At 44.6% G+C, this 26,955-nt stretch overlaps 1 protein-coding gene across 1 annotated transcript; it reads right to left on the minus strand.

The window, feature by feature from the left end:
* Positions 1 to 457: 457 nt before the first annotated feature.
* On the minus strand, positions 458 to 19,821 carry ANXA5 (annexin A5). Its single transcript, XM_071555504.1, has 13 exons — positions 19,747 to 19,821; positions 19,621 to 19,663; positions 13,209 to 13,293; positions 11,864 to 11,958; positions 11,385 to 11,498; positions 8,889 to 8,979; positions 8,277 to 8,356; positions 7,797 to 7,853; positions 5,140 to 5,233; positions 4,741 to 4,836; positions 4,198 to 4,256; positions 2,032 to 2,154; positions 458 to 981 (listed from the first exon to the last, which is right to left on the minus strand). Exons 2-13 carry the CDS (start codon positions 19,627 to 19,629, stop codon positions 919 to 921), a joined length of 966 nt encoding a protein of 321 aa, XP_071411605.1. The 5' UTR covers positions 19,630 to 19,663; positions 19,747 to 19,821; the 3' UTR covers positions 458 to 918.
* Positions 19,822 to 26,955: the final 7,134 nt, after the last annotated feature.

Raw genomic sequence — 26,955 nt, forward strand, 5'->3', positions numbered from 1 at the left:
TCAGCCTGTGCTGTCCCCCCGCTGACCTGATGGGGGTGGTGCTGCAGCCATCCTCTTGTCCCCAAGGTCCCTGAAGGACATCACTGCCTTCCCATCTCTTCCTCACTGGCTTCCACCCCAGCAGTCTCTGGCTGGTCCTACAGCACAGCACATCTGCTCTGCTTTGGCTCTGCACAGCAGCTCTCCTGCCTTCCCCAGCTTTGGAGGAGAAGAGAGAGACAAACAGCACAAAATAAGAAAGCAATGCTCAGAAAGCATCAATAATTTGGGGTTCCAGCTACGCTGAACAGCAGGAGCACCACAGCACTCACATACCAGGCTAGAGATTAGCATGGAATGCTACAAAACATCATGTATATACTGAGAAGTCTGAAAAGTACTAGGAAATACCAACAATTTGAAGCAGTGGTATCATATGAAAGGGAAAACAGATTAAAAACCACATACAACTGTGATGAGAGAGGGAAAACTTTATTGGTCCTTTAGATTTCCAATGATTGCTTGTATTATGTTCAGCAAACTCAAACATTACGTATGAAGGACATCTTTTCTTAGTTTGCCATGTTAGAACCAGCTTACCATTCAGTGGAAATGTAAGAAATTAAAGCAAAAAAATGATAATCTTCAAATTATTAGTGCAACACATGATAATTTTTTCCTATTTCAGCAGAACACTTGGTTCTCAGCATCCGTGTTCCATGCAGATGACTCTCACGTGTCACAGAAGGCACTTGGAATTCCTGTCAGCTGGGCTGTGGGGAAGAGGAAGGCTCACCTGGATAACAATATGCTCATTCCTAGTAAGTGCAATGCCAGTACAAATTCAAGCAGCCACAAAGCATTAAGGTACAAAAACATTGCCAGACATGCCAGCTACAGGGCTGCAAAGCTGGAGCAGGGCAGGGCCTCGGTGTCCCGTCACTCGTCGTCTCCACCACAGAGGAGCAGCAGCGCTTTCCTGTAGTCCCCAGACGTGTCCTTCTGTTAACACACAGAGCAGCCACTGAGTCACCACCAGGGGACAGCCAGGGAGGGCCCCAGCACAGCACACTCACAGGAAAGCCACAGGGATGACTCTCCGCTCAGGAATGACACAAGGAATTTCTCTGCCTCTCCTATTAGAGCTGTATTTACACAGACAGACTTCCAGAAACACAAAAAGCCTCCAAAAGTTTTACTAGGACTGAGCTACCCATTGCATTTGTCTGCAGGGGAGAAAGTCCAAAGGAGAAGCCCAAAGTAGCACCAAAAGCAGCAATATTTGACAGGCAAAGAGCACCTGCAGTGGCTTAAACAGACTCCAGCCCTGCTCCCTCCAGTCAGTGGGAGGCTCTGACACAAAATCCACAGGACAGCTGTCTGGGCCTGACTGGCAGGGTCCAAAGCAACTCCATCCAGCCTCATTAAGGAGCATAATGTCAGGAATGATAACAGAAAAATATAAAAAGCAACATTTAAAAATAAAACAAAAAAAATCTTAGAAAAAAAGCATTTTGGCTTCAACTGTGCAGCAACAGCTGGCTCTGGATTCCCTGCTGCTCCTTCCCCTCCACTCACAGGAGATTATGATTCAGGGTGGCTCCACAGTGAAATGCTTTCCACTTGGAAGTGGTGCAAGAGGTTCCACACCACAACCCAAGACTTAAACTTCAGGCTCATGGTAATGCAGACTCCCAGCCCCAGTGCCATCTCTCTGGAGCCAGCGCCCTCTCTGAAGCACTGGCTACAGGAATCCCAGGCAAGGAAAAGGCAGTGAAGCAGCAGCTAAAAAAAGGGTGTATGAGTAATTGTAATTTCAGAAACCCACATCATCTCTCCTAGTGAACTCGGGAAGGAAACCTTTAGCTTCCCATAGGAAGTGTCCCCTACTTAAACAATGCAATGTGGTACTTGCCAAAACTGCAGACCAACCACCACCACTCTCAGAGCTCTACGTGTTGTCCAGCTCTGCTTCCATCCCACCCCTCCAGGAAAATCAGCTGTGAAAACAATGCCACCTCCATTACCCCAGCAACAGAATGGGAATTGTACCTGAATCATTTGATACAAGGACTTTGCAAAGTTCTTCCTGAACTCTCGTCTGATATCCAACAGATCAATCTCACTTCTGGAAACCATGACTCTGATCAGGGTGTCATCATCAGTGCCAGCCCCCTAAAGAGAGGAGGTTAAGGAATATTAGAATGTGAGTGTGCACTGGACAGACACCGAAACAAAACAACACACGCAAACCACCAGGGTACAACAGGAAAGCAACAAGTGCAACAATTGGCATCTCAAACCACTCCTGCATTCCATTCCAGCTCCAGAACAGAGACTGTTTGGGGCAGTGCCACAAGACATTCACACTGCAATGTGGAGAACAGAGGACTGGCCACACAGGGTGCTCTAATCCCTGGACTTCTATCAAGTGCCTTATGGTCAGACCTCTCACTTCACATTTCATCTCACTAGGCTTCAAATGCCCACATAAAAGTAAAATAACCCAGTTCCAAGAGGAACCAGCAGTGGAGCTGATCACCACAATCAGCATCATGTGTAAATCTCCCTTTCAAGGTGCTCTGAGACTGCAGAGCTGCAGTCACTGATGGAATGGGGCACACAAATCCTAACAGTGACTAACACAAAGCATGTAACATGATACAGGGAGACACAGGCAGAGCAACTTGTTCCATGAACTACCCAGCTGTTTGTTAGGAAGGCCAACTTGATAAACTTTTTCCAGCCACACAGACATGCTCCACTCTTCTACTCATCATTACTGCTTGAAGCGTTTCCAGTTGCTGTGCTGGCAGGCTGTGCAGACTGTCCCTGAGCCCTCTGCTCAGACCAGGCAGACTCCACACAAGCTGAAGCAATACAGATTCCACGTGCTGACCTGCTCATGCACCTCAGGGAAGGACCTGGCAGAGCCCCCAGGATCATCTTCAGCCTAACGTCCAGGTCACTCAATCCTTTGGGTGCAATATTCCTGGATTACACCTAAAAATGCCCTAAAGCTGCTCAGAAGTTATGCCATGGATTTTGAGTAGGATTTGACATTAGAATCTTGTAAAAGCCAAGCTCTGCCCCAGCTAATCATGAAAGCAGACTCTACTCAGTGTTGAATTCTGTCATGCCAGACTCAAATTAGAAGCACAAACTCCTCTGCCAAAGTAACACTTGATGGAGAGCTTTCTCTTCTGAACTGCCTAGTGATTTTTATTTATATTAAAAAATTAATTGGGGTTCTCACGAGCAGATATTCATCAGGCTCCTCAGAACAAAAGAGTACAAGAATCTACTGCCTACAGGAAAATCGCATTCTTTGAAAAATATAAATTAATAAATAAGGAAAAAAGCAAACCTGCTCATCCAGTTCAGCATACTGGTACAATGTTGTGTATTTTTCACCTGAACCTTATTTTACATTGGTTTCTATAAAAGCAGTAAGGCAACTTCTAAAAGTTAAGCTATCATTTCATGTCTTGTCACCAATTCTCATGCTGACACCTCATCAACACAACCATCTGGTGACAAACATAGTCCAGGGCTCTCCAGCAAGGGGAAGGGAAGAATTCTAAAAACAATAGACTACCTACCTCGAATTAAATAAATATTATCTACTGGGAATTAAAAATACAGTTTTTCCTGCTTATTCCTTCCCATGCAAGAGAAGGTGAGGCCAACAGAAACACAGACGTGTTGCTAACGTGATTCTTCTGCACAATCTTTTGGAGCTGTTTAAATCCCTTTCCTTTCCTCTCATGAGTTTCTTTCCCTCCTCAAAATGGGATGGATAGGAATCAAAATGTATTTCAAAGGTAACTCTTCCTTCAGTGTGTAAATACCTCCAAAATAAAGAGCACTAATTTGCAGAGTTTCTAATTCAGTGTCTGGCCATCTTTACCTCCTTGGTACATCCATCACCTAAAGGCACTGTAGTCTGTTCAGCTGAAAGTGCCCAGACATTTTCCAGTGTAACAGCACCAAGACAAAAAAAACAACTGGTGAGACTGTAAAACATTTGTGATCTGACAAACCTATTCGAAGTAAACCTTATGAACTGTTTGTATCCTCTCCCAGGCCTCCATCCCCTGAACCTTTTGCAGATATTCAGTGATACAGCATCCTGTTGGCATTTAGTGAAAGAAGGAGTTAAGAACAAGCAAAAGGGAGAGGAGTTGTAGCTGGAGGAGATGGAAAACGTGAACATACCTTCATGGAATAATACAGAGTCTCAGCAAAATAGGCAGGCACACTTCGGATGCATTTCACTGCAAAAAGGCAAATGATTGAGTTACTGATTGTTATTAGATACAGAACAACCCTCCAGTGCCAAGACAAGGTGTTGTTACTGGGCCATTCTCTCCAGTGTGGACAATTAAGTACCCAGGTGTCACCTGCTCTGTTCCTGTTACAGCTCTTTGGGGTCTAGGAGTGAGAATATACCATTTATTTCTAATAGCAAAGAGCCTTTCCTAGTCAAATCCTCCTCCCAGTTACAAATCTACTGCAACACTGCCCTGGATGAGCTGCCAGGTGATGTTCTGTCTCAGATGCAGTTGACAAGCTCCCCTCCAGCCACTGCTCTGATAAAGGAAGAATAAAGGCCCCTTCTCTAGATGTAAGAACAGATCCCAAGGGATTAACTCTCCCAAAGAACCATGTTTTCATGCCACTTCCTACAACAACTGCCATTTAAAGGGGCCTGGAAGCAAGCAGAGAAGGTTGGTTCTAGATCTAATAAGACATCATTACCAACAGCCAAAAGCAGCTTCTCCAAGTCACCAGAGGTCTCCCGGTCAATGGTCTCTTCGATTTGGAAGCCAGAAATAGTCATGTACTTGTCAAACACTGCAAAACACAGAGTGTCCTCAGCCAGGAGCACAGCCAGCCCTTCTCCCTGTGCAGGATAATCCATCTGTGTCATTATCCATCCCCTCCTCCTTCCCTCTGCCCCAATCTCCCATCAGACAGTTACCATCCTGGGGAGGAACAGCCCAGGCTTTATTTCCAGTGCCTGGACAGCTTGGACAAACAGACTCATGGATGGGTAAGGAGCAGGGAAACAGTCCTGTGTTTGTCACCAGCTAACAGGAGTATGCACTTCTGACTAGGCTGGGTTCAGGGAGGAGTCTCTAGGCACACAGGACCTACCCCTCCTTAGGTGGGAAACGCTGCGAGTTCCCAGGATGGTGATGAACTTCTCTTCATCTGTTCCCCATTTCAGCTCTCCAGCTCTGAACAAAACCTGTGGTGAATTCAAGAGATCAGAACAGCAGCATTTGTTCTGTGTCCACACACCCTGCTGAAAAGCTCTACTTGTGTCACTCTGAGGAGCATTAAACTTACTAACAAGCTATAGCTCGAGGGAAAAAGTGAAATAAAACTGCCAAGCACTGAACTCATCTTAGAAATAAATGAACAACTCTGGAACTGACTGTGAAAGCATTTGCATGGGTAATGCTGCTTAAGGCCCTCAGACAGACTGCACCAAGTCCTTTTCAGAAGGCTGAAGTTTTCTGCAACTGGGATAATACAGCAGATAAAATCTATCCCAAATATTCCTTTTCTGCCCTTTTCTCCCTTCCCTCTTTCAAATCAGACTAGGAAAATACTGTCACACAGACTCTTCAATGGCAGAGCCACTTGGCCCAGGAGGAAGTTTTCCAACACAGAGAGGAAAGATGGATTTAGAAGCAGAATTTGTGGGCTGATAAATTCTTACTCATATGGAGCCAGGTTTGTATAATTTAATTGTTTTAGCACAGTCATTGCTCGGCAGGCAAGTCATTCTTGGTGCCAAGACCAGGCCATTAGCAGCACTTAGGAAAGTAAAGCTATGCAAAAAGTTGGAATGAGCAACCCCAGGGGAGAAAGAGGAAGAAAAAAAATCTGAGAAGAAAATGAGGTTTTTTTCCTGACACTCCGAAGCTTTTTTCCAAATTGTCTGCAAGGAGAAAGATCTGCACATATAATATACAGAGTTTTTTCCCTCCTTCACAGTGAGTAGAGGACAGGCAAAAAGATTAGCACATCTACTGAGGGAACCAAGTATTTCTCACCAAAATCCCCACAAACAAACCTGCTGCACACTGACTCTGTTGGTCATCTGTCTGTCCAGGCTGTAACACCTGAATGGTATGAATTTGCTATTTATGTTTCTCTCACAGTCCTATCCAAAACACACTCTTGACTGCTGCTTGCTCTTGTTAATACTAATTGTACAGAGTAAAAAGGGTTGGGGGAAAAATGCTGTTAAGGATATTTAGTTCACAAAATATATGCCAAGATCTCCAAATGAATACCAGCACTCTCCATCCAGTAGCAACAGAGAAGTCCCAGCACAGCATTCAGAAATGCCAGGAAAACATTTATTTAGAGACACTACAAGCTGCAAATGACATTTTAGGTGAGCTTTCAGCTTTTACTTGCCTTGCCCCTGGGCAAAACCCATAGGGTACCTCAACTGCATAACTTGAAAAAAGTGATAAGCACAAAATCTGGACCAAAAGGTTAAATGTTCTCCTTCAGGAATTCTCAGAAAAGTCCCCCAACTGCTTTGAATTAATATTTATTAATCATAATCCCCAAAAATTAAAAATCACCACTGAGCAAAATGTTTGCCTTCCAGTGTATCAATCCTTTCCAGAGCATCATATGACTCAAGAAAAGCATTGGGAAGCCAGAAATAGTCTTATATTTGCATGCTCATGTACCTCAGCTCTGGCCACCTGTACCTGGCAACAGCAACTCGAGAATTACTGGGTCTGTTCCAAGGTCCCAAGGTCCCAGCTCAAGCCAAATGTGCACAGCAAACCACAGAGACCATCTGGAAAGCCAGGACTTGTTCAGCATTTGGGTGTGGCACCTCCTGAATTCAGCTGCTCATGTGAACACAACCAAAGGGGCCAAAAGGAATTATCCTTCTCCCAAGGCTTCATGGGTCTCCTCAACCACACAAGCTGTCAAAGGCATGACTGAATTCCATGAAACAGCCCAGCTTGTGATTCAAACACTCGCCCCACTAGTTTTCAAGCTGCAATTTCCACAGGAAATCAACCTCAATAGCAGCAGGACAATGCTTTCTGGATTTCAGTAACAAAGAGTAGGCCTGTGCCAGTAACATGTTTGGCCAGTTTGTCTCTCCATCTTGCTGTGCTGTCAGGGGAATGCCTTGTTGATCTCATAGTCTGCTTGACTCCTTGTCACCTTAAACAATCCAGGTATTTTCTTTCATCTTAACAATTTATGATACAAAAACATCTAGCCCAGAGTTATGTGAAATAACAGAGAAGAAACAAGTATTAAGTGAGTTGTAATCAAATAGCTGAACTATTGACCATCACAACAGCTAAGAACAAAGCAACTGGCACCCAGTATCGAGGACACCAGGCAGCTGCTGGTATTGCTTGTCATGCAGAGCACAGGTCATGGACAACAGATTAAATTCAGAGAGCAGCTCAAGTCAGACAACAAGGAAAGAACTGTTAATGGCTCTGAGCTTTCCAGCAGTGGGTCCCTCAGCATCACATCACTCAGCCATTTCACTCTCCTTTCCAGTGACACAACCACTGTTTCATTCAGGCATCTCATTAAATAATAATCAGAACAAGACATGCCACAAATTTTAATCCCATTGTTTCAGATTTTGACACTTCTTTTGTCCAGAATGTATAAAAGCACAGGAAAACATAGGAAGAAACACACAGAGGGAACCTTAACAATTTCTCTGTCACATCTGAATTCTAGCAATCCCTCTTTGCAAGGCAACTTGTAGAAATGCCCCAAACCCAAGTTATTTATTCACCCACCTGAGCATCCTGCTCAACAAGACCCTCATCAACTCCAGCATCAGGATCTCTGCTCGCCTGAAGAGAATTTTTAAGAGGTGTTAAACTGAGGAATTGAAAGTTAAGTAAGAAAAAAACAATTTCTCTGTTGAATTCAAGACTGGGAGAGTTACTGTGAGAAGTCCATCTCTAACCCAGAATCACTATTTTCCCCGTGCTTTCATGTGTCTGTATAAAATAAGTGTTCTCTTCCCATTTTGCCTTCCAACCCCCACGTGGCAGCATCTGCTATACCCGTGGGCACCAGTTCAATCTGTGACATGGAAATGACTCATAACAGAGCTCAAGACTGAACCTACAAGTCAGAGGAAGTGACTCAGCTCCAGGGCCAGCCCTGCCTATCCCCAGGCCCGTGCAGAGCCCAGCTTAGGGAGCACCAAGTGACATGTGTACAGAGGTGACAAATCCCACCCCCAGGCCTGCACACAACAGGACACTGACCTGCAGCAGGACCACCAGCATTCTCTGGAAATGGCCTGAGGTTTCTCCTGTGATCTTATCCTCCAGGTTGGCCTCATACTCTGCAAAAGAGCAATGCCCATTCAGCACCTTCCAGGCTTCCTCACTGCCTTCAAAGAGACAACCTCACAATCACAGGATAAAAGCACATATTCCTGTGGACACCCAAAAAGCTGCACCTGCTTTTGCACAAATGCGTTTGAACAGAACACTGAGCAAAAGGCAAAAAAATAAAAAAAACTCTTCTGGTTTTTTTATGTGATACCAGTTTTCTAGTTTCCAATTGCTAAAAATTACCTTTCAGTCAAAGGGATGAAAAATAGTGGGTAGCAGAAGGAAAAGCATTTGAAAGACTTCTAACTACAAAGGACAAAACACCATAAAACCTGCACTCGTAGCCCTGAAATTAAAAACCCTTTTAGTTTACAATCCAAATTTCAGTTTCTTTCCAAATGAAGTCTTGCAACAGAGCAGAAAGAACTTCCTCTTATTGAACCCATCCATCAGGCCACAGATAGAACTTAACTTGAGAGACGAGCTAAAATCATATTAAGAGAACTTCAGGTATACCCTTTATTTTATACAGAAAATTACCTTGCAGATACACCTGTTTAATCTGCTGCACTTCTGCAGGTGTTCTGGAGGCAAGAATTTCAGTCAGCACTTTCTCATTGGTTCCTGCTCCCTGCAGGGGTGCAAGTATCAGTCAGTTGATGGAAGAACAGAAAGAAAACAAGAATTTCCTTTGACCATCAAAAGCAAGCATCAGCTTATACACTTGGACCAAATAAAGAGAACATTCTCTTCTTTCTTACACATGGTGGGGGTTTTGAAAAGAGTTTCTTCCAGTTGTGGCTTGACTGTTTTCAAAACCAACCCAACAGTTAATAAAGGCTCACTGTTGCAGGATTCAGCTGGGCCTTTCCACATTAAAGCAGAGCCAGGTGTGCCTCAGTTATGGCTGCCACAGTCAGTGACACCCAGAGGAGTGAATGAGGAGAGTTAAGTTCCCTTGTCGGCTCTGCTGTCTGTCACCAGGCAGTACACACACACACAGAGCCACCCAGCAATGATCTCTACCCTTCTGTGAGCAGTGCTGTTAAGCCAACCCTCTCTCCAACTGCAGACACACACACACTTTACAGCAGAATTGCTAACCCAGATGGTTAAGGTTGGTGCATTCAGATTACAGCAGACACAACTGCCACTCTTACTTTCACAAGGGTAAAATTCACAAAAGTCGAACCACTATCTGGTTTCCACAAGTCTGAGTCTCCTTTATATGAATAAACCACTGCTCTTTTGCTTACAAAGGACTCATTTCACACAAAGAACACTGAAATGCAATACTGTGCCTTTTTGCTCCAGTACACTATTACTATTTCCTGTAAGAAAAGCACTGAATGCTCGAAGGGCATACAGAGACATTCAGCTGCACACAAAGCTATCCAAAATGTAAACCTGCCAGGGTCTGTATAATCATTTCCAAAACACAGGTTGTTTCAGAACATGCCTCCTCAGCAGGTGAGGCAGGCAAAGTCACAGCATCTCTGATCTCAGGAGCAGCAGTGACAATGACAGGACAGCCTTCAGCACACACCCAGTGCTCGCTGCTGTGTTGTTACCTCGCTCTGAGGTCCCTGCTGTCACAACTCCTTTACTGTTGTCCCCCCTCAAATGAACTGCAGCTGGTACCAACATCCTTCCCTGTGCAGGCACATTCTCAAACTGTTGTGTTTAATGTTGTGATGTTGTGTTTAATATCTTTTTTTTGTAAGTGACAAGAACAAACCCACTCTTGTTTCACTATCTCTACTCTCCCTCCTACATCCATCTGTTCTGTCATTTCCCTGTCAGCCTTTAACTCCAAAATCAGTAAGTGGAGTTTGGGAATACTTTTTATTTTATTTTAATCAACAAGGCCTTTATCAGTGTCTGTCAGGTGCCATCTCCCCTTCCCCCAGTGCATATAAAGACATTACAGAAAATGCCCAGGACTGAAGTTTCTATTGTCTGAGCTACTATTTGATGGGTCACAGGTTCATGAGCACTTGCTTGCACAGTTGACTAAAGCCTACATATTAACCAGCTGGTCATCAGGAATCTTTGGAGTTTACAGGGAAGTGGCATTCAACAAAGCACCACCTTACTCTACTCAAGTTCAATGTCCTCTACTTGGATCAATTCTGTGAATAACCCAAGGACATCCACATCCTGAAATTCCACAGGTTTATCATGTCAGACAGGTTTGACATGGAGGGGGAAAAAAGAAAGAGCAGATGGAAGAAAATACACTTAATTCCTACAGATCCATACTATAAATTGATTGTTTAGCTGGCCTGCACAGAAAGGCATAAGTGCATTCAGCTAAGGAGACATGTTGGAAGGGTAACACTGACAGGGCTATCAGCTCTTCCCTCTGTATTACTGAAGGCAGCTGTCAAAGCACATTCAGTATCACAGGCAATTCCTGCTGGGAATTTTGGTGGATATCACTTTACACAAGCACACTGGCCCATCAGTTTTGGAGTTGCACTGCAATCCCTCAGGGGCAAAGCATTCTCTAGCTTAAACAACAGTCAAAAAGAGACAAGTAGCACCACACTGCAGTGAATGTTTCAAACTCATTTGCAGCCTGTGCAAACAGCTGTGGAGCTCCAAACCCAGGCTGCTCACAGCAGGTATGTCCAATGCCCACTGAACTTCAGCACTGCATTTGAGCAGCAAAAAGAATTTTAAAGCAACATACACACCTACTCATTGTATTTAAACCAGAAGAAACAGATCTTATGCTATATAGATTTGAATCTGCATCTACAGCAATGCTGCTCTCTTAAGATTACATAATTTGTCATAAAACATTATACATAGCATGTTTCTAAACTACCTCTGAGGATGAAAAAGAAACCAGATCAAACCATGCCATTAGCAGGTGTTAGCATAACTTTCCTAGCTTTTTTTCTTAAAGGCTACTTATATTAGCAATCCCCTTAACAATTTAAAGTTCATTCAAAAAAAAAACCCGCAGACTCCCCAAAAACCCCAATGAGTAACAAGCACTTCATGTACCATTCCCCTCCCTTCTCTCACCTTGATGGCATGCTTCAGTGCATGAGCATCAAAAATATATGCTGGTCTCATCAAAGACACCATCAATGTTTCAAACTTGCCAGTAAGTTCCTTTTTCAGGTCATCCACGAGATCCTAGTGCAGGACAAACAGTGCTGTATGAACAGGGACTAACCATTTCAAATGGATGTTTGTGTGTCTGCAAGTTAAAGACTCTGGAGACACAGCAGGCACAGCACAAGGGACGTGGTTTTGTATTAATTGGTACCTCAACTGAAACAAATAAAGCAGAAGAAAGGGATATATGATCCTACAGAAAAACCCAGAACACACTGGGATTTTTTTAAGGATTTGGCAGGGTGGAGGAGAGGGAAACTAGATTTGCTGTCAAGGAATGTTCTACAGTGTTACACACCCATGGGATGATTGTGCCTCATAGTTTTAAGGAACTATCATAAGCCCCAGACAACTCATTTCTGGAGGTATTTTCTTCTACTCACTCTGCCAAATAAGGTTTTAAAGGCAGATGCAATTTCTTGCCGCTGAGCATTGTTCCTGCTGGTGAGGATCTTCAGCACAGTTTCTTCATCAGTCCCTGAAGTTAGAAAGAACAGAGTTGCAAACACTAAAAAAACAACCAGCAGTGGCACAAACTCAAAAGGCAATGAAAGATGCTTTGAAAACAACAGTCAAATGAGAAACAGCAGAAGCACTTAAAATAACAAAAGTCACCAGGCAGTCAGCAATAGGACAAGGGGGCACGGGCTCAAGCTCTGCCAGGGGAAATTTAAGTTGGAGATCAGAAAAAAATTCTTTGCAGAGAGAGTAATCAGGCACTGGAATGGGCTGCTCAGAGAGGTGGTGGATTCACCATCCCTGGAGGTTTTTAAATTGAGATTGGCCGTGGCACTGAGTGCCATGATCTGGTAAAGGGACTGGAGTTGGACCAAGGGTTGGACTTGATGATCTCGGAGGTCTTTTCCAACCCAATCGATTCCATAATCCAAGCCGAGCCACCAGGTTTGGTGTTCTACTCTTGAAAAAATAAGACTGGAGGACCTGTGTGTTGTTTGTTCTCCCTCAGGGCTGTGTCAGACTGTGCTCCAGGCATGAATTAAACACTCAGTCACAGTCTGTATTCCACACAGAATCTTTGGGCTCACCACCAATCTGTCAACTCCCAGCAAAACTCAGCTCAGTAGCCCCAAACACCCCAGAGTACAGAGGTGTGGAGCTACTGTCCGTCTTACATACAAGGTAGTCATAGAATCATAGAATGGATTGGGTTGGAAAAGCCCTCCGAGATCATCAAGTCCAACCCTTGGTCCAACTCCAGTCCCTTTACCAGATCATGGCACTCAGTGCCACGGCCAAGCTCAGTTGAAAAACCTCCAGGGATGGGGAATCCACCCCCTCTCTGGGCAGCCCATTCCAATGCCTGATTACTCTCTCTGGAAAGAATTGTTTTCTGATCTCCAACTTAAGTTTCCCCAAGCAGCTTCTACCACACTGCCGTAATTCTCCACAGCTGCTGCCTGTAAACCCACAGCTGAGCTACTCTGCTGTAAAACTGTGCCGAGGGGCCTGTGGAGTATCCATTTTATTATGGGGAATGTACAAACCACCTCATTTTTCCCCTTATGTTAAGCTAAAAATAAATATCCTTGAGAGCAGCGCGGTCAAACCCAGGACACGCCCAGACCAGGGCGCTCCTGGGGCTGTCAGTCCATGGCATGTACACACAGGCCTTACTCTCATCTACTAATGTAAAAACCTGAGTTCAGAAAGGCTGTTTTCAGAGGAGCAAGAGGCCTTCCCTTCTTGGAAAATCAAAACTGTTCTTACCCATTCCCTTCATGGCCTTCCGAAGAGCTTCTGCATCGGCTCTGGCGTCAAAAGGAGAGAAGGCTGTCACGGTGCCTCTCGTGGACTAGAGGGGGGAAAAGGGGCCAGGAGGGAGACAGAAAAAGCCATGAAATAAAATGTCACATCTTGCAGTTCTCCAGACATGAGCTCAGACCAAACTGGAACCCACAACCCAAAGCTGATAGCATTTTTCTTGCAAGTCTGGCCAAATTGCAAGTCTGTGGGTATTTAAACACAGCTCACTCAAAAGGTCCTACTACAGTTTTAGTCAGTGGGACCCCAGTTAAATTTGGGTATATTTATGTAAGAGCAGTTTGCAGAATTGCTATTTACAACACTGGAGGCTGCATGCAGGAAAATTACTAAGAACTCAGGATTTCTAAAGTAATTTGAAAAATTAATTTCCTAAGTCATATGCTAGGAAAATTGCACAAAGATCCAAGGCACATCTGTGAATAAGAATTTTCTCTCCACAAGGAAAACCTACTGGAACTCCCAAGCAGTATCATACTGATTTTTTCCACCACCTTGCAAATGAGACCTACTGGACTCTGCAATGGCTTTCAGTTTTTCATCATGTTGCTTTTGACATAAGCAACTTCTCACACAAGTGACTCTTACAGCTAAAAAGAAATAACAGCTCAAACATAAGGATAAAAGATCAGCTTGTACAAACATGAAAATAATTTACTTGGTTTCCATGGAACATGGCCCTTCAGGGAATTTCTCTTTGGATTAAACACAAAGGGATACTCATTACCCTTATGGAAAAGTTTTGCCCTTATTTAAACACATTAGTTCAAGAACCTTGAATATATTATATATATAGAATCATAGAATAAAATACATAAAATCCAGCAATGGCCAAAAGGGGAAACAGCTGGGCTTGGGGAACAGGAAGGTTTTCCAACAGCTGGAGGGCAATCTCCTGTAAGCATTGCTATACAAACGTAGCAATCAGTACAGGCAGGACAGTTTTTCAGCTCTCAAAAGAGAGCATGAAGGAAGTGCCAAGGCACCTCCTGAGCCTGGCACAGATGGCATAGTACAGAACTACCATGATTCTCCTTTGGAATTACCAATGTCAACAAGTCTCAGGATGCAGTTACTGATTTTTAAGGTAAAGTTTTCCTTCGCTTATCTTGTTATACGCGAGTGGAATTCTTATTCAAAATTCCTAAGTCTTGTGACAAGGGCCCAACATTCCTCCATGGCTGTTTGGTGTGTGTGTGAACACCAAGTGCTTGATTAAATCTACCTCCACATCACAATTCTCAATCCTTCATTATTCTCTTTTTCAAAGCACTGTGTGGAAAGGCTCAACATACACTAAAGCTTGATGAAAAATTCCTGAAAGAACAGCTGAAGTCTGAAAGACTTTTCTTGATGTCTGAGCACCATTTGCATCCCAGGCATTCCCTTCTGATAAACAGCCCTTACTGGATTTTGGATCCCTGTCATCCCAAACTTAGAATCATAGAATCGATTGGGTTGGAAAAGCCCTCCGAGATCATCAAGTCCAACCCTTGGTCCAACCCCAGTCCCTTTACCAGATCATGGCACTCAGTGCCACGGCCAATCTCAGGTTAAAAACCTCCAGTGATGGGGAATCCACCCCCTCTCTGGGCAGCCCATTCCAATGCCTGATTACTCTCTCTGCAAAGAATTGTTTTCTGATCTCCAACTTAAATTTCCCCTGGCAGAGCTTGAGCCCATGCCCCCTTGTCCTATTGCTGAGTTCCTGGGAGAAGAGACCAACCCCCACCTGGCCAGAACTTCCCTTCAGGTAGTTCTAGACAGTGATGAGGTCACCTCTGAGCCTCCTCTTCTCCAGGCTAAACACCCCCAGCTCCCTCAGCCTCTCCCCATAGGGCTTGTGCTCCAGTCCCTTCACCAGCCTTGTTGCTCTTCTCTGGACTCGCTCCAGCACCTCAGTATCCTTTCTGAACTTCAGCCCAAGCTGGAAGCAAAAATCCACACCAGCTGAGTACCAGGAGGGAGGAGCTGTCTCCCCCTTCCCAACCACAGCACATTTTGGCCAGGGAAATAGAGGGCAAGCACCTGTTTTAAACCCTGAAGCCAACTCACAGTGAATCTGAAATGGGAGTGATGAACCACACATTTCTAACAAAACACATCGATACAAAAGGGTTTCTGACAAAAACCAGACACTCATTTATCAAGACAACGCAGCTACTGTTTCAACATTAAGTAGAATTTAAACTTTTATTGAAACAAACTGGTTCTTGTAGATGGACTGCAGCATCACAAGTGCTACACCATCTAACCTAATAGGAAAAATTATGAATGACAACACTTAACATTTCCTTAAAAACTTTGTAATTTATTTACCTCTATAAAAAGCTAACCAATTTTTAGTATCTCTAAAAATGTTCCTTGTTATCCATGTAAACAGATACACAATAACACTACAGCCCCGTTGGTCCTTTTGCCTTTGGTTACAACTTTCCCACCCAGTAGAACACAAAGCAGATCAATGAAATGGGGAAAACAAAAACAGTCTTTGGTATAAACCCTTCTGTGTTTTGGAGTGATCCTTTAATAAGTCCCACTGGGCAATTAAATACAAAGAGAAGCACAACACGTAAGATCAACAGAAAGGGCATCAAAAGATTGTGACAGCCAAAACTGACCCACATTCTTATCCTTCTACATTCCCTGCTACATTGACTGGTGTTAAGGAACCAAGTGCAGTGCAAGTACATTTTGTGATTACACACTAGAAATAAACAGCAGCTTCCATTTTCTTCAGACACCTCCCAGTGAGACCAGTGACACCTCTGGACACACTGACTGAGCATGAAGACCAAAGGCAGACCAAAAAAGAAAGAAGAGGAAAAAAAAGAAGGCTTCAAAGCAGGAGGTAATTTTGTTCTAGAATTTATGCCTGTCCAAATAAGGATATTCACATTCTCTGGTACTTTTGTTCCATTTCATTCTAGCAAAAGTTTGCAGAAGGAGAAGACACCTCATCAGGTTAACTGTTTCTAACAAGCTCAAAGCTACACAAACTTCTCTCAAGAGACAAGTTGATATGGCCACATATCCTGGCAACAGCATTATCTGTAAGATCAACAATAGCCACTTAATGAGGTTCCTTTTAATTTTTCTCACCAAGGACACAAAATATTTCCCACCCACAGAATTCCACATTTAGCCACTGTTCAATACCAGGCATTCATATCAGCAAACAAAAGGCCACACTTGAACTGATTCAGATTTCTCCTACCCTTGCTCTGTACTCATCACAGCAAGTTCTTATCAGTCAGATGTCCCACAGATAAAGAGCCATCCCCTTTCACAAGGCTGCTCTGCAGCAAGGGAGGTAATATCTCAAAAATCTGATGCTGGAAAGCTCAGTGTTTAGTGCAGAGAAGGGGTTATGAGACTTTTTTTTAAGCAGCCATTTGCTTACAAGATGGCACAGGAAAACTGTGGAGTGGCAAGGATGGAAATAGAAAATATTTAGCAGCACTCAGGTTGATAAACAGAGAAGGTAATGCTATTTTCAGAGGCAGAAGTGAGCTCACAAAGTTACGTGTCAGAATAAATGGAAATCTGCTCTAAGATCTCTCACACAAGAGCAGCCCCTTGCAGATAAACACAACAGTGCTCACTGCCAAGCTGAAAGGCCCAAAGGCCACTGGAGACCACAGAGATCCCAGTTCAAACTGTGCTTTAAAACCAACATCACATAGGAAATAAACAAGTATTTCATTACATTCTCACCAAAAATTCAAGGGCAGTACAATGTAAATTACATTGTGACTGAGTGCAAATACACAGCTCTAAGGACTTCTCTACAAACACCTCTCCAAGTCCAGCAATGCTTCAGATTCTCTGCTTAAACAGGAGGAATCAGCCCTGGCCAGCAGACTATATTCACATCTGCCCCACTAAATTTAAACTCCTCCTGAGCAAAAACATAATTACACAACATCTGTGTTGAACTCTGAGTCAGTACACCACGGAGATACCACAGATAGGGAGGAAGGAGGCAAAAAAAAAAAAAAAAGGAAGAGAGGGTGGGAGAGAGGGAAAAGAGAAGAACGAGCAGCAGCAAGGTAGGCATCAGTGCAGGGATATTTGCAAAGCTACTCAAAGAACCTGCTCCCAGGAGCAACCTCAACAGAGCCAGAGAAAGTGCTTTTACTTCAGAATGTGGGACAATCCCCTGAAGCACAGCTGGAGCTGGCAGGAGTTGGCAATCCTATTCCTGAGCTCCCAGTCACACGTGCACATTGGCAGAACAGGAACTCCAGATATAGCACAGAGTGGCCACACCTTCACCAGCAGCAAACGATCCTTTCCTGGCAGATTACAAATGGATACTCAAAATACTCTCAAGTTTACAGTCAGGGAAACAATTGGGAGGAGCAGACCAAAACAGATCAGCCCCCAGCAAGCAAGCAGAAAATACACTTGTTGCTGTTTTTCCAGATTTCTGAACTAGCAAACACAGGGTAGCAGTTCCCAGCTTGTTCATTGAGCAGGAAGAGATGGTACCATGTGCATCTAACACTATAACAGAGCACCACACATAGAGATGTGGGAGAAAAGGCAGCTTGTTAGGACAGCAGTGTTCCTTCACAGCAAGCAGATAAACACAGCCATGGAGAGACAGGTCTGTGCAGCACATCACAGCATGCTGTAGTTTTCCTACAAAATGAATGACCCTTTTTGTTCTGGGCATGGAACACACAAATCTCTTCAGGTCATTGGGGAAAAAAAATTCTTCCCAGATCTGAGCAAGAACAAGCACTTCAGTGGCCAAGACTCCAAATATAACTCACCTTCCTCAAAGATTTTATTCTTCAGTGATGTATCTGGACTAAATTGAACTTCAGTAAATGATGCTGTGTAGCCTTTGTGAACCCTGAACCTTTTGCTGTACACATAAAGGGCTTCTGTCCATTGGCACTCAACATTTCATGACTAAAGGGCATTTTCATTCTTACCACTATTTCATGATGCAACAACATTTAGAACAGACACCTGCCATGAGGAGCAGAACTTCCTCCCCAACTTTGGGTTTTATTTTTATAAAATGAATTACAGGCTACAAAGCTTTAACACTCTCAGTCTTTCATGGCTGTCTAACTGCACAGGCAAAGAACATTTCTGAGTAGAAAGCAGCTCTCTGAATGTGGAAATTGGAGAACAAGGCCCACATAGCACAAGACCTCAGGGTTCCAGTGACTTCAACCTACCACCATCTACCATAGCTATAAATCCAGCCTCAGGTGTCACCTCAGGCAGTAGGAAACTCTGCTACATGAAGAGAAGAGGAACTGGTTTGCACCAGTGAAGAATGAAACATTCCTTTTAAAAAGATCCAGAGTTAAAGTTGGAATCTCTGAGGACCAGATAAGAGCATTGTAATTTTCCATGCTTTTATGAAAAAGAAGTCACCCCAAGCCTATAAGCAATGCTACTTATTCTGTAATAAAAGGCTTATTGTCCAAGTGTATCCATCTGGTCAGGTGTCCTGCCCTGGCATGGACAGAGGAGCCCTGTACTCCTAAGGTTCATCCTACAACCCAGAGCTGATATTTAAAGAAGGAAAAATCCCTTCTTTGCACCTCAAAAAACCCAAACAAAGAAACAAAACCTCCAAGCAAACAAAGAAAATAAACAAAACTAAGAATTTATAGGAGTACTATTAAAATTTTTTTTCTTTAAAAAAAATACCCTTTCTGTCTTTCAGAACTATATCCAGACAGAATATGAGTAAACATTCACAGAGGTATTAAGACACCACTAATGACTCCACTCATTAAGTGCAATTACCCTGACCTTTGTGAAAGCACTCATACAATTGGATTGCTTTCACTTCCTACAGCAGAACCAAACCCGCAGATAAGCCATTAAATTCTTATTTTACTTTTCAGAGCATATGCATTTGATGCAACTATAGAAAGGCAGGCTATAGAAACACCCCATTTTTCATGCCCTCATCCAGGTTCAAACCACAGCAAGGAAAGGGAAAAAAAAACACCAAAGGAAGAACTGCACGATTGCCCCAAGGCTTCCCAAAAAATGTTAGGTATGGGAAAACTGGGAACAAAAGCCCCGAGCCACGGCAGTATTTTTTCCTCCTTCCTCTTTCAGTGGAAGGAGCCTCCACCCAGGCGCAGTATAAACACAGGGTACCAAAACTTGGCCAAATTAGTGGAAACTAAGGGAAAAAAAAACAAAGTTGTCTGACGCGCGCCTCACATGATCCCAGTCCCACTCTTCGCCTGCCCAGCTCGGACTTGGGAGGGTTTAAGGGAGCCCGAAAATCAACTCGTGAGGAGTAAAAGGAGACGGGTCAGACGGGGATCTCCCGTGAGCGGCCGCATTATCCCGGGGCTGCCGCCCTGCTCACCTTCGCCATCGCTGGGATCCTCCGGGTGGGGCCAAGTGCGAGTCTGCAAAGAGAGATGCGACAGTGAGGGACAGGGCGCAGCGACAGGGAGCGACAGAGAGGGGCAGCGCCCGCCTCGCCCCTCACCTGCTGCCGCTGCCTGAGCCGCTCCGAGCCGCGGGGAGCGCCGAGTGGAGCGGGAAGGAGGAGGACCCGCCGCAGCCCCGGCTCTGGCCTCACCCCGGGGTTGGGCCAGCCCCGCCCGGGGGCCGGACACCCCGCTCCGCCCCGGGGCTGTCTCCTCCGTCCCTGCCGTGCCATGGGGCCGGACACCCGGGGCTTGCTCCTCTGTCCCTGCCATGCCGTGGGGCCGGGCACCCCGCACCGCCCCGGGGCTGTCTCCTCCGTCCCTGCCATACCATGGGGCCGGGCACTCCGCACCGCCCCGGGGCTGTGTCCTCTGCCATGCCATGCCATACCATGGGGCCGGGCACCCCGCACCGCCCCAGGGCTGTGTCCTCTGCCATGCCATGCCATACCATGGGGCCGGGCACCCCGCACCGCCCCGGGGCTGTGTCCTCTGCCATGCCATGCCATACCATGGGGCCGGGCACCCCGCACCGCCCCAGGGCTGTGTCCTCTGCCATGCCATGCCATACCATGGGGCCGGGCACCCCGCACCGCCCCGGGGCTGTGTCCTCTGCCATGCCATGCCATACCATGGGGCCGGACACCCCGCACCGCCCCGGGGCTGTCTCCTCCGTCCCTGCCGTGCCATGGGGCCGGGCACCCCGCACCGCCCCGGGGCTGTGTCCTCTGCCATGCCATGCCATACCATGGGGCCGGGCACCCCGCACCGCCCCGGGGCTGTGTCCTCTGCCACGCCATGCCATGCCACGGGGCCGGGCACCCCGCACCGCCCCGGGGCTGTGTCCTCTGCCATGCCACGCCATGCCATGGGGCCGGGCACCCCGCACCGCCACGGGGCTGTCTCCTCCGTCCCTGCCATGCCACGGGGCCGGACACCCGGGGCTGTCTTCTCCGTCCCTGCTATGCCTCAAGAGGCTGCGATCAGCGCTGAGTTTCTCAGTCAGCATAAGCCTTTTAAAGGAAAAATTACAACAGGCTCCGGCAGGCGCTCGAGCCCCCTCCTGCTGAAATCTGTATAAAAATGAGTTCCCGTTAATCTGAGAGGGATCACAGCCCAGCATTGAAGAGTCTGAAATGAAGACATTTAGTTAAAAAAGCAGGCATTTCCTCAGCTGAGCAAGGCTAAGTCACGTTAGCCAAACAGAGTGTAAGGGCTGTAGTTCCACACTATCACTGTGGCAAGAGTTTGGGTGATGACAATTTTTACTTAATGTCTTCCAGCAGAACCATCTGACTTCCTTGGGGATAGAGAAGGTCTATCCAGTTCATAGTGCAAGGAGGATGCAGCCTGCATGGGCAGTCAGTGAGCTGCTCCATCCCAAGCTGCAGCCCTGCTCCCTCACCCAGACAAGCACAGCCCAGCTGCGTGCCAGATGAAAGCAGGAAAAGTAACTGCAATGAGAATGGAATTTATCATCTGTGCCAAAATAAAGCATGAACATAATCCTGCTGTGTGAGCATTTTAACATGTAACAGTCACTTCTGTCGTGCAGTGACTTGTGTTTACCTCAGAAAACACCGAGAGAACAGACCATGGTGTAAATTTAAATATTTTATACAGCAATTCTTGCTGGCCCAGAAGTGCACATTCAGTTCAGCAAAAACATGGGATCCACCCAGCTGGCTTCCTTTGAGAAATGAGGATCAAATAGCTTGCTAAAATGTCCAGATTTACTTATTAAAGTATGATTTGAATCTAATCCATTGACACAGCATTCCACACATGCCCAAAGGTGCATGAGGGGAACAGTGAGCTGCTCACAACATGCACTTGGAAATGCACATATGGATTAGATGTAGAATAACATTATAAAAGAAAACATTACGGATTATGAAATGGTTTTCAAAAGAGCAGTAGACATTGAAATGAGCTGCTTTTACTTTAAGCACAACCTCCCCTCAGCCACACCCACCTCTTTCTAATAAATAAGTCTTTCTCTCCTTGTGCATTATATCCAGACCAGACACGAGCCACACTGGATCATATTTCAAGCTCTACCATCTAGAAAATGCACACAAAGAAATGCAGTGGGATCTCAATCAGCCCTGTTTAACACACTCCAAAATCCTGTCAGTCAGAATGGGGCACATAAAGACAGCAATAACTGTGTCTCCAGTGCCAAATGGCACAGCTGTGGGCACAGCCAATGGAAGTCAAACCTCCCTCCTGACTCAGATACAGGATAAGAAAAAGTTATTGAGTAATGTCAAAGTTTAAAAAAAAAGCTATATCAGTATCCTGTGAGCAATTAATAAGACTCAAGAAATCAATAAAGCTGTAGTCAGTCACTGTGACTTTGAAACAGGTTATAAAAATCTCCACTACAGTATCACACTCAAAGATTAATATGTTACTTTTCCTGACAGAACTTCACAAATGAGACAAATCCTTGCACAATTTGGGAAACGGTGTCTGTCTCACAAATTGTGGAGCTTGTTTTCTCACCCTCTTCTCATACCTTCTGTTTTAGGAGGATGGGTTTCCTATGCCTTATTTAGTATCTTTACCACTTGATAGCAACTCCCAAGTTTAAGGAAATGATCAAACAGGTGTATTGAATTCAATTTTTCCCTTTAAACTTCGTGTTGGGGGTTGTGGATTTGAAATCATCCTACCACATACCTTCTGTTCTGCAGTAAGTGTACCCTTTGTTTCCCATTTCCAGTGACAGAAGTCTACTTTATTTCAATTCAAGGTATTTGAAATAGTTTTCCACTCTTCTACCTTTGACCATCTTACACACAATAACTCACTATTCTAATCTCTGTGACAGTCTTACTCTTATCCAAACATGAGGTCACGTTCAGTAAATGGAAGATAACCTCTGGATTTCTAATCAATGAAGGACAGAAGAAAGAATCTTGGATGTAAGAACACAGGATTTTCCTGCTCTAGAAGAGGACTGAAATAAATGATCCAAGATGAATTGCAACAGTAGGAAAAGGTTAATCAGGGAAAGAAATATCTTCTTGCCAACAGATGACGTTAGGAGTAAAATACTCCAATCAATATGTTATCAATGTGTGCTTAAGCAAGGAAATATTTGCATAACTTCATGAAGCAAAGAGGCCTGCGGGAGCAGAGGGAAATGTTAGAGTGAAACCATGGGAAAGATTTGCCAGACCATTTGGCAAGAGCAGAGGTTTAGGAAAAAAGAACTGAACCTGATCATTGCAGAATTTCAGCCTTTGCACCGATTTGAGCACAAAGGGAACAAGGAGTAGCTCATGAGCAAATCCAGAATGAACCTGAAGGCATGAACATGTAACTGGAGGGAAATGCATTTTGCACTGACTGTCTTCAGTGGAAACAATTCAAGTTAAGCTAAAACAGTTAGAGAAGGTGACTCATAAGAATCAGATGCAGAACCTTCATGAGCACCATGAGCAAGTATTTAACCTGACAGCAGCTTTAGTAGTCAACAGCATTCAGCCACAAGTCACAAGTAAATCCTCTAGATTTAGTGTGATTCTTTTTCTAAATCCTCTAGATTTAGTGTGATTCTTTTTCTCATTGTTTTTTTTAAATGAAGACAGATTCTCACACAAGGAAAACAACCAGATTAGGAGACAGTCTTTCCACCTTCCAAGCCCCTCCCTGCTCTTTGCATCTTCCAACACTACTGAAATCATACCAGATGTAACAGTCTGATTTCCGGGGCTGCTGCTGGCACAGTGCACTTCCCAATCTTCCAGAACACAGTGCTGCAACCACCTGGAATGATAAATAGCAATTAAGTGTAAGAAACTGAGAGGCAGTACCTTCATGGTATACTTAGCTCTGGCACACACTGAGACTTGGCAAGCAGGATCCATCAGTTCCCATCCACTTCAAGGCAGAGATCTTGTCCACACAGAGTGATTCTGGGGTTGGTCCCAAAGTCACACTTTCAATGGAAAAGGAAATGCTGAAATACCACACTGAGGCTGAATGGGCCTTGATGAAGGAACCAGGAAGTGTTCAGTAACCAGAAAGCTGAAAAGCCCCAAATCCCAAACCTCAGTGCAACCTCTCAACCTCAGTTCAAGAGCCTGGGGGGCAGGACTGCGTGTTACAGAGTACAGAACTGGTGAGCATGGGCTACCCAGAGCACCACCATCTCAGCAAACCTTCTCACCAGTGTGTGAAACTCAGATGTGTAAGTAGGTCTAGCCATATTTATTTAAATTTAAAAAGCAAGTAAATTTGCCTTGAGTGCTGGCCATGTTACAGAGTGCAAAATTGCCATCACACAAGAGTTACCCAACAGAGTTGTTGCAGTTGTAACTGCACAGGAATCAGCAGGTATGTGAAATAATTAACTTGACATGGAGTTTGCAAAGTGTTTTCTAAGGCTGGTTGTAGCACTAAAACACATCTGCATGCTGTTACAGGAATAATGTAAAATCTTATGGAATGAAAGGTTAGCCAAAAGCAGTTCATTTCAAAAGCATGTCCTCTTGCAGTTGCTGTCAACAGCAGGCTGCTAAATCATGGCAAGACCAATCACTTCAGTTCTCAAACAAATAAATACAAAGAGGGATGGTTTGCTCTACCAAGAGTCTTCCAGTGGGTGTCCTCCTCTGCTGCCCAAAAGCATCATACATCATTTTGCTACCAGTAGTATCTCTGAGCTATTACATAACTCTACATAGCTACCTTCAAATGCATCACAGAAGAGCCCACATTACAGGCAAGTTTGCTCTGCTGTGTATCCAACAGCTGCTGAAAAGGGAAAGGTCCTTCAACATACCTGACAGAGTTGGAGCACAGGAATCACGTTAAAGCACTTTTCACATGATATAGAAAGGCCAAGGCCTGTTAGTGTCCTGCTTCAAATATTTTATTTTAAAGAGATCCTATTGCAAAATATTTAAAAATTCTATTGTAGAGGCAGTGAAGTGCAATAGGTTTGCTGAGAGAGATTTTCAGGCTTGGGAAACTCATGGAGCAGTTTCCTTATGGAATTTTAACTGAAGATCAATCTCAAATGCTTGTCCACACTTCGGTGCCTCTTTGGAAGTAAAACAGTCAAAACTGCCTGATGAACTACAAATCAGAAGCAAAGGTGAGGGAAGGAAAACCAGAGCCATTTCAAGTTCACACTTTGATTAACACTGACAGAGGAGAAATCGGGTTTGTTCCAGTCTGGTGCCAGCAGATGGCAATTTCCCAATGCCTCCTTTCCCTCTGCTCCTACTCCAGGACAGCAAACAGCTCACACACGTGGAGAGCTTTGTGCTGCACTCCAGCACCTTGGGTGGAAGGTATGGGGAGAACAACAAGCATTAACACTATTAAATAAGGGATGAGATGGGAGGGTTTTACTGGTTTACAGGCAGGGTAAGAAGTTCATATTTTAATGCTGGCAAAGTTTACAGAATTCTTTCCATGCTGCATCTTCTGCCATCAGGGGGCTGCTGAAAGACAGGCCAAGAGTACAAAGTAGATTTTGTGGTTTGGGTTTTTTTAAAGCACTTTAAGAGTTGCTTTGGAGACTAAATATTGGCTTATGTTCCAGCAGAGGCAGCTTCCTGTAAGTGATTCATTCCTTCTAATCCACAACCCATTACAGAGCAGCTCTGTCAGATCCTTGATTTCTCCTGGGACAGCAGTACAATGTGAAAAGGTTAATGGGAAAACTATGGTATTTTCATTTAGTGAGAAAAGGTGAAGGTTTATTTGCAATTGTCTTTAGAGTAAGACACATCACAAGGATGTCATCAATGCAACAATCTCCGTTCAGGCAAAGACAAATCACTTGAGCCAGATTCTAGTACATGCCTTAGACCTGCTTCCAACCTTGATTACTAGGACAGCTCTGCAAAACTACCCTAAGGCAGGGCTTGATCTCCAGGCTACCGAATCCATCCTGAGAGACACAATTTACAACCCTAAGGACTTGTGATACAGACCCCTCCTCTAGGGTGAGGGGAGAGAAAAGGACCAGGAGCTTTGGTGATACTTCTGCATTTCCAGCTGTTCTGCCCCACAGTTTATCTTGAGCAGATCCCTTGGCCTTTGTGTTCTAACACTTCCCCACAGCAACAGGGTATGAGGGCACAGCCCATCAATAACAGCAGAACACTCATCTTGTCCCCCATCCAGGAAGTTGAAGCACTGGGTGCAGATTTTAAGAGCCATTGCAAACCTTTGGGAGAACACCAAGTTACTATCCAGAGTAACAAATGCACGTTCAGAAAGATATTTCCCTTAACCATTGGTACATTAATTCTACTTAGGGAAGAAGAGTGAAAAGTAATTGAATTCTGTTAGCTTAATGGAAATTTGAAAAATCTGAGGGGAGAAAACAAAAGTTGTCTCTAAGTGGTTATTTCCCTCTCTGTGGACAAGAGAAATAAGAAGTTTAGCTGCAATGTACTGGCATAACATCACTAAACAAGTGTGGGCTCTGCATTTACTGTTCCCTAAAATACTTTTAAAGTGAAGTCCTGTAACAAGACCTCTTTCTCATCAAGGGGCCTTGCATTAGCACCCTCCTGAGAGCCCTGAGATACAGGAACACCATTATCTTAATTTTCAAATGGAGAACCCAGGTAAGCTGAGGCTCAGTGGTTTCCCCAAGGTCAGAGCACGTGGCTGGTAACTGAACCCAGGTTTCAAGTCACAAGCTGCTGACTTTGCTCTGCTTTGTTCTTGCTCTCTTGGCTTTGCCAAAGGACCTCAATGTCACTGAAAACTGTCTCCTTGGTTTACCTATTGACAGATGAAGAAAAGAACCCATAAATTATTCTAAAGGTGCCGGGATAAGAAGCACCTCCACACTCTGTGTGGCTGTTCTTATCTGAAACAGCACAGGCCTTGATTCCCATAAGTAAGAGCAGAATCAGGCCCACAAAATTTGAGTTTGATTATGAAGAAATAACCAAACAAAGCCTACATGGACTTGTTTTCTCTTCAGCTTTTCCTTAAGTTTCTAAAACATGTTGATTTTGACCTTTCAAGCAACTATTCACCAACCCCCTGACTAACTGAGTGCTTCTATTGGAGCCTATGTGGAGCCCACACCAGCATCAGGTAACCCAACAGTTTGATCAGGAGGCACCAGGATCTTGCAGAGCTTTAATGATTGCTCTAGGAACTTAATTCCCCTCTTTCTGTCCATCCCTTCCCATATATTCCCCAGCACTGGGTGCTTAGTGCTGCTGTAAACACAAGAGACATTTTAGGTCTTAGCTCAAGACTTCTAAAGCTCCTTTCCTGGC

Source organism: Pithys albifrons, chromosome 5, assembly GCF_047495875.1.
Source record: "Pithys albifrons albifrons isolate INPA30051 chromosome 5, PitAlb_v1, whole genome shotgun sequence".
NCBI classification, from domain to species: domain Eukaryota; kingdom Metazoa; phylum Chordata; class Aves; order Passeriformes; family Thamnophilidae; genus Pithys; species Pithys albifrons.

Coding starts and splice junctions, on each gene's coding strand:
- ANXA5 (XM_071555504.1), bottom strand. Junction 4,837..5,139: donor CGTTTCCCACCTAAGGAGGG/GTAGGTCCTGTG, acceptor TGTGTTTTGCAG/TGTTTGACAAGTACATGACT. Junction 4,257..4,740: donor GAAGCTGCTTTTGGCTGTTG/GTAATGATGTCT, acceptor GCCTTTTTGCAG/TGAAATGCATCCGAAGTGTG.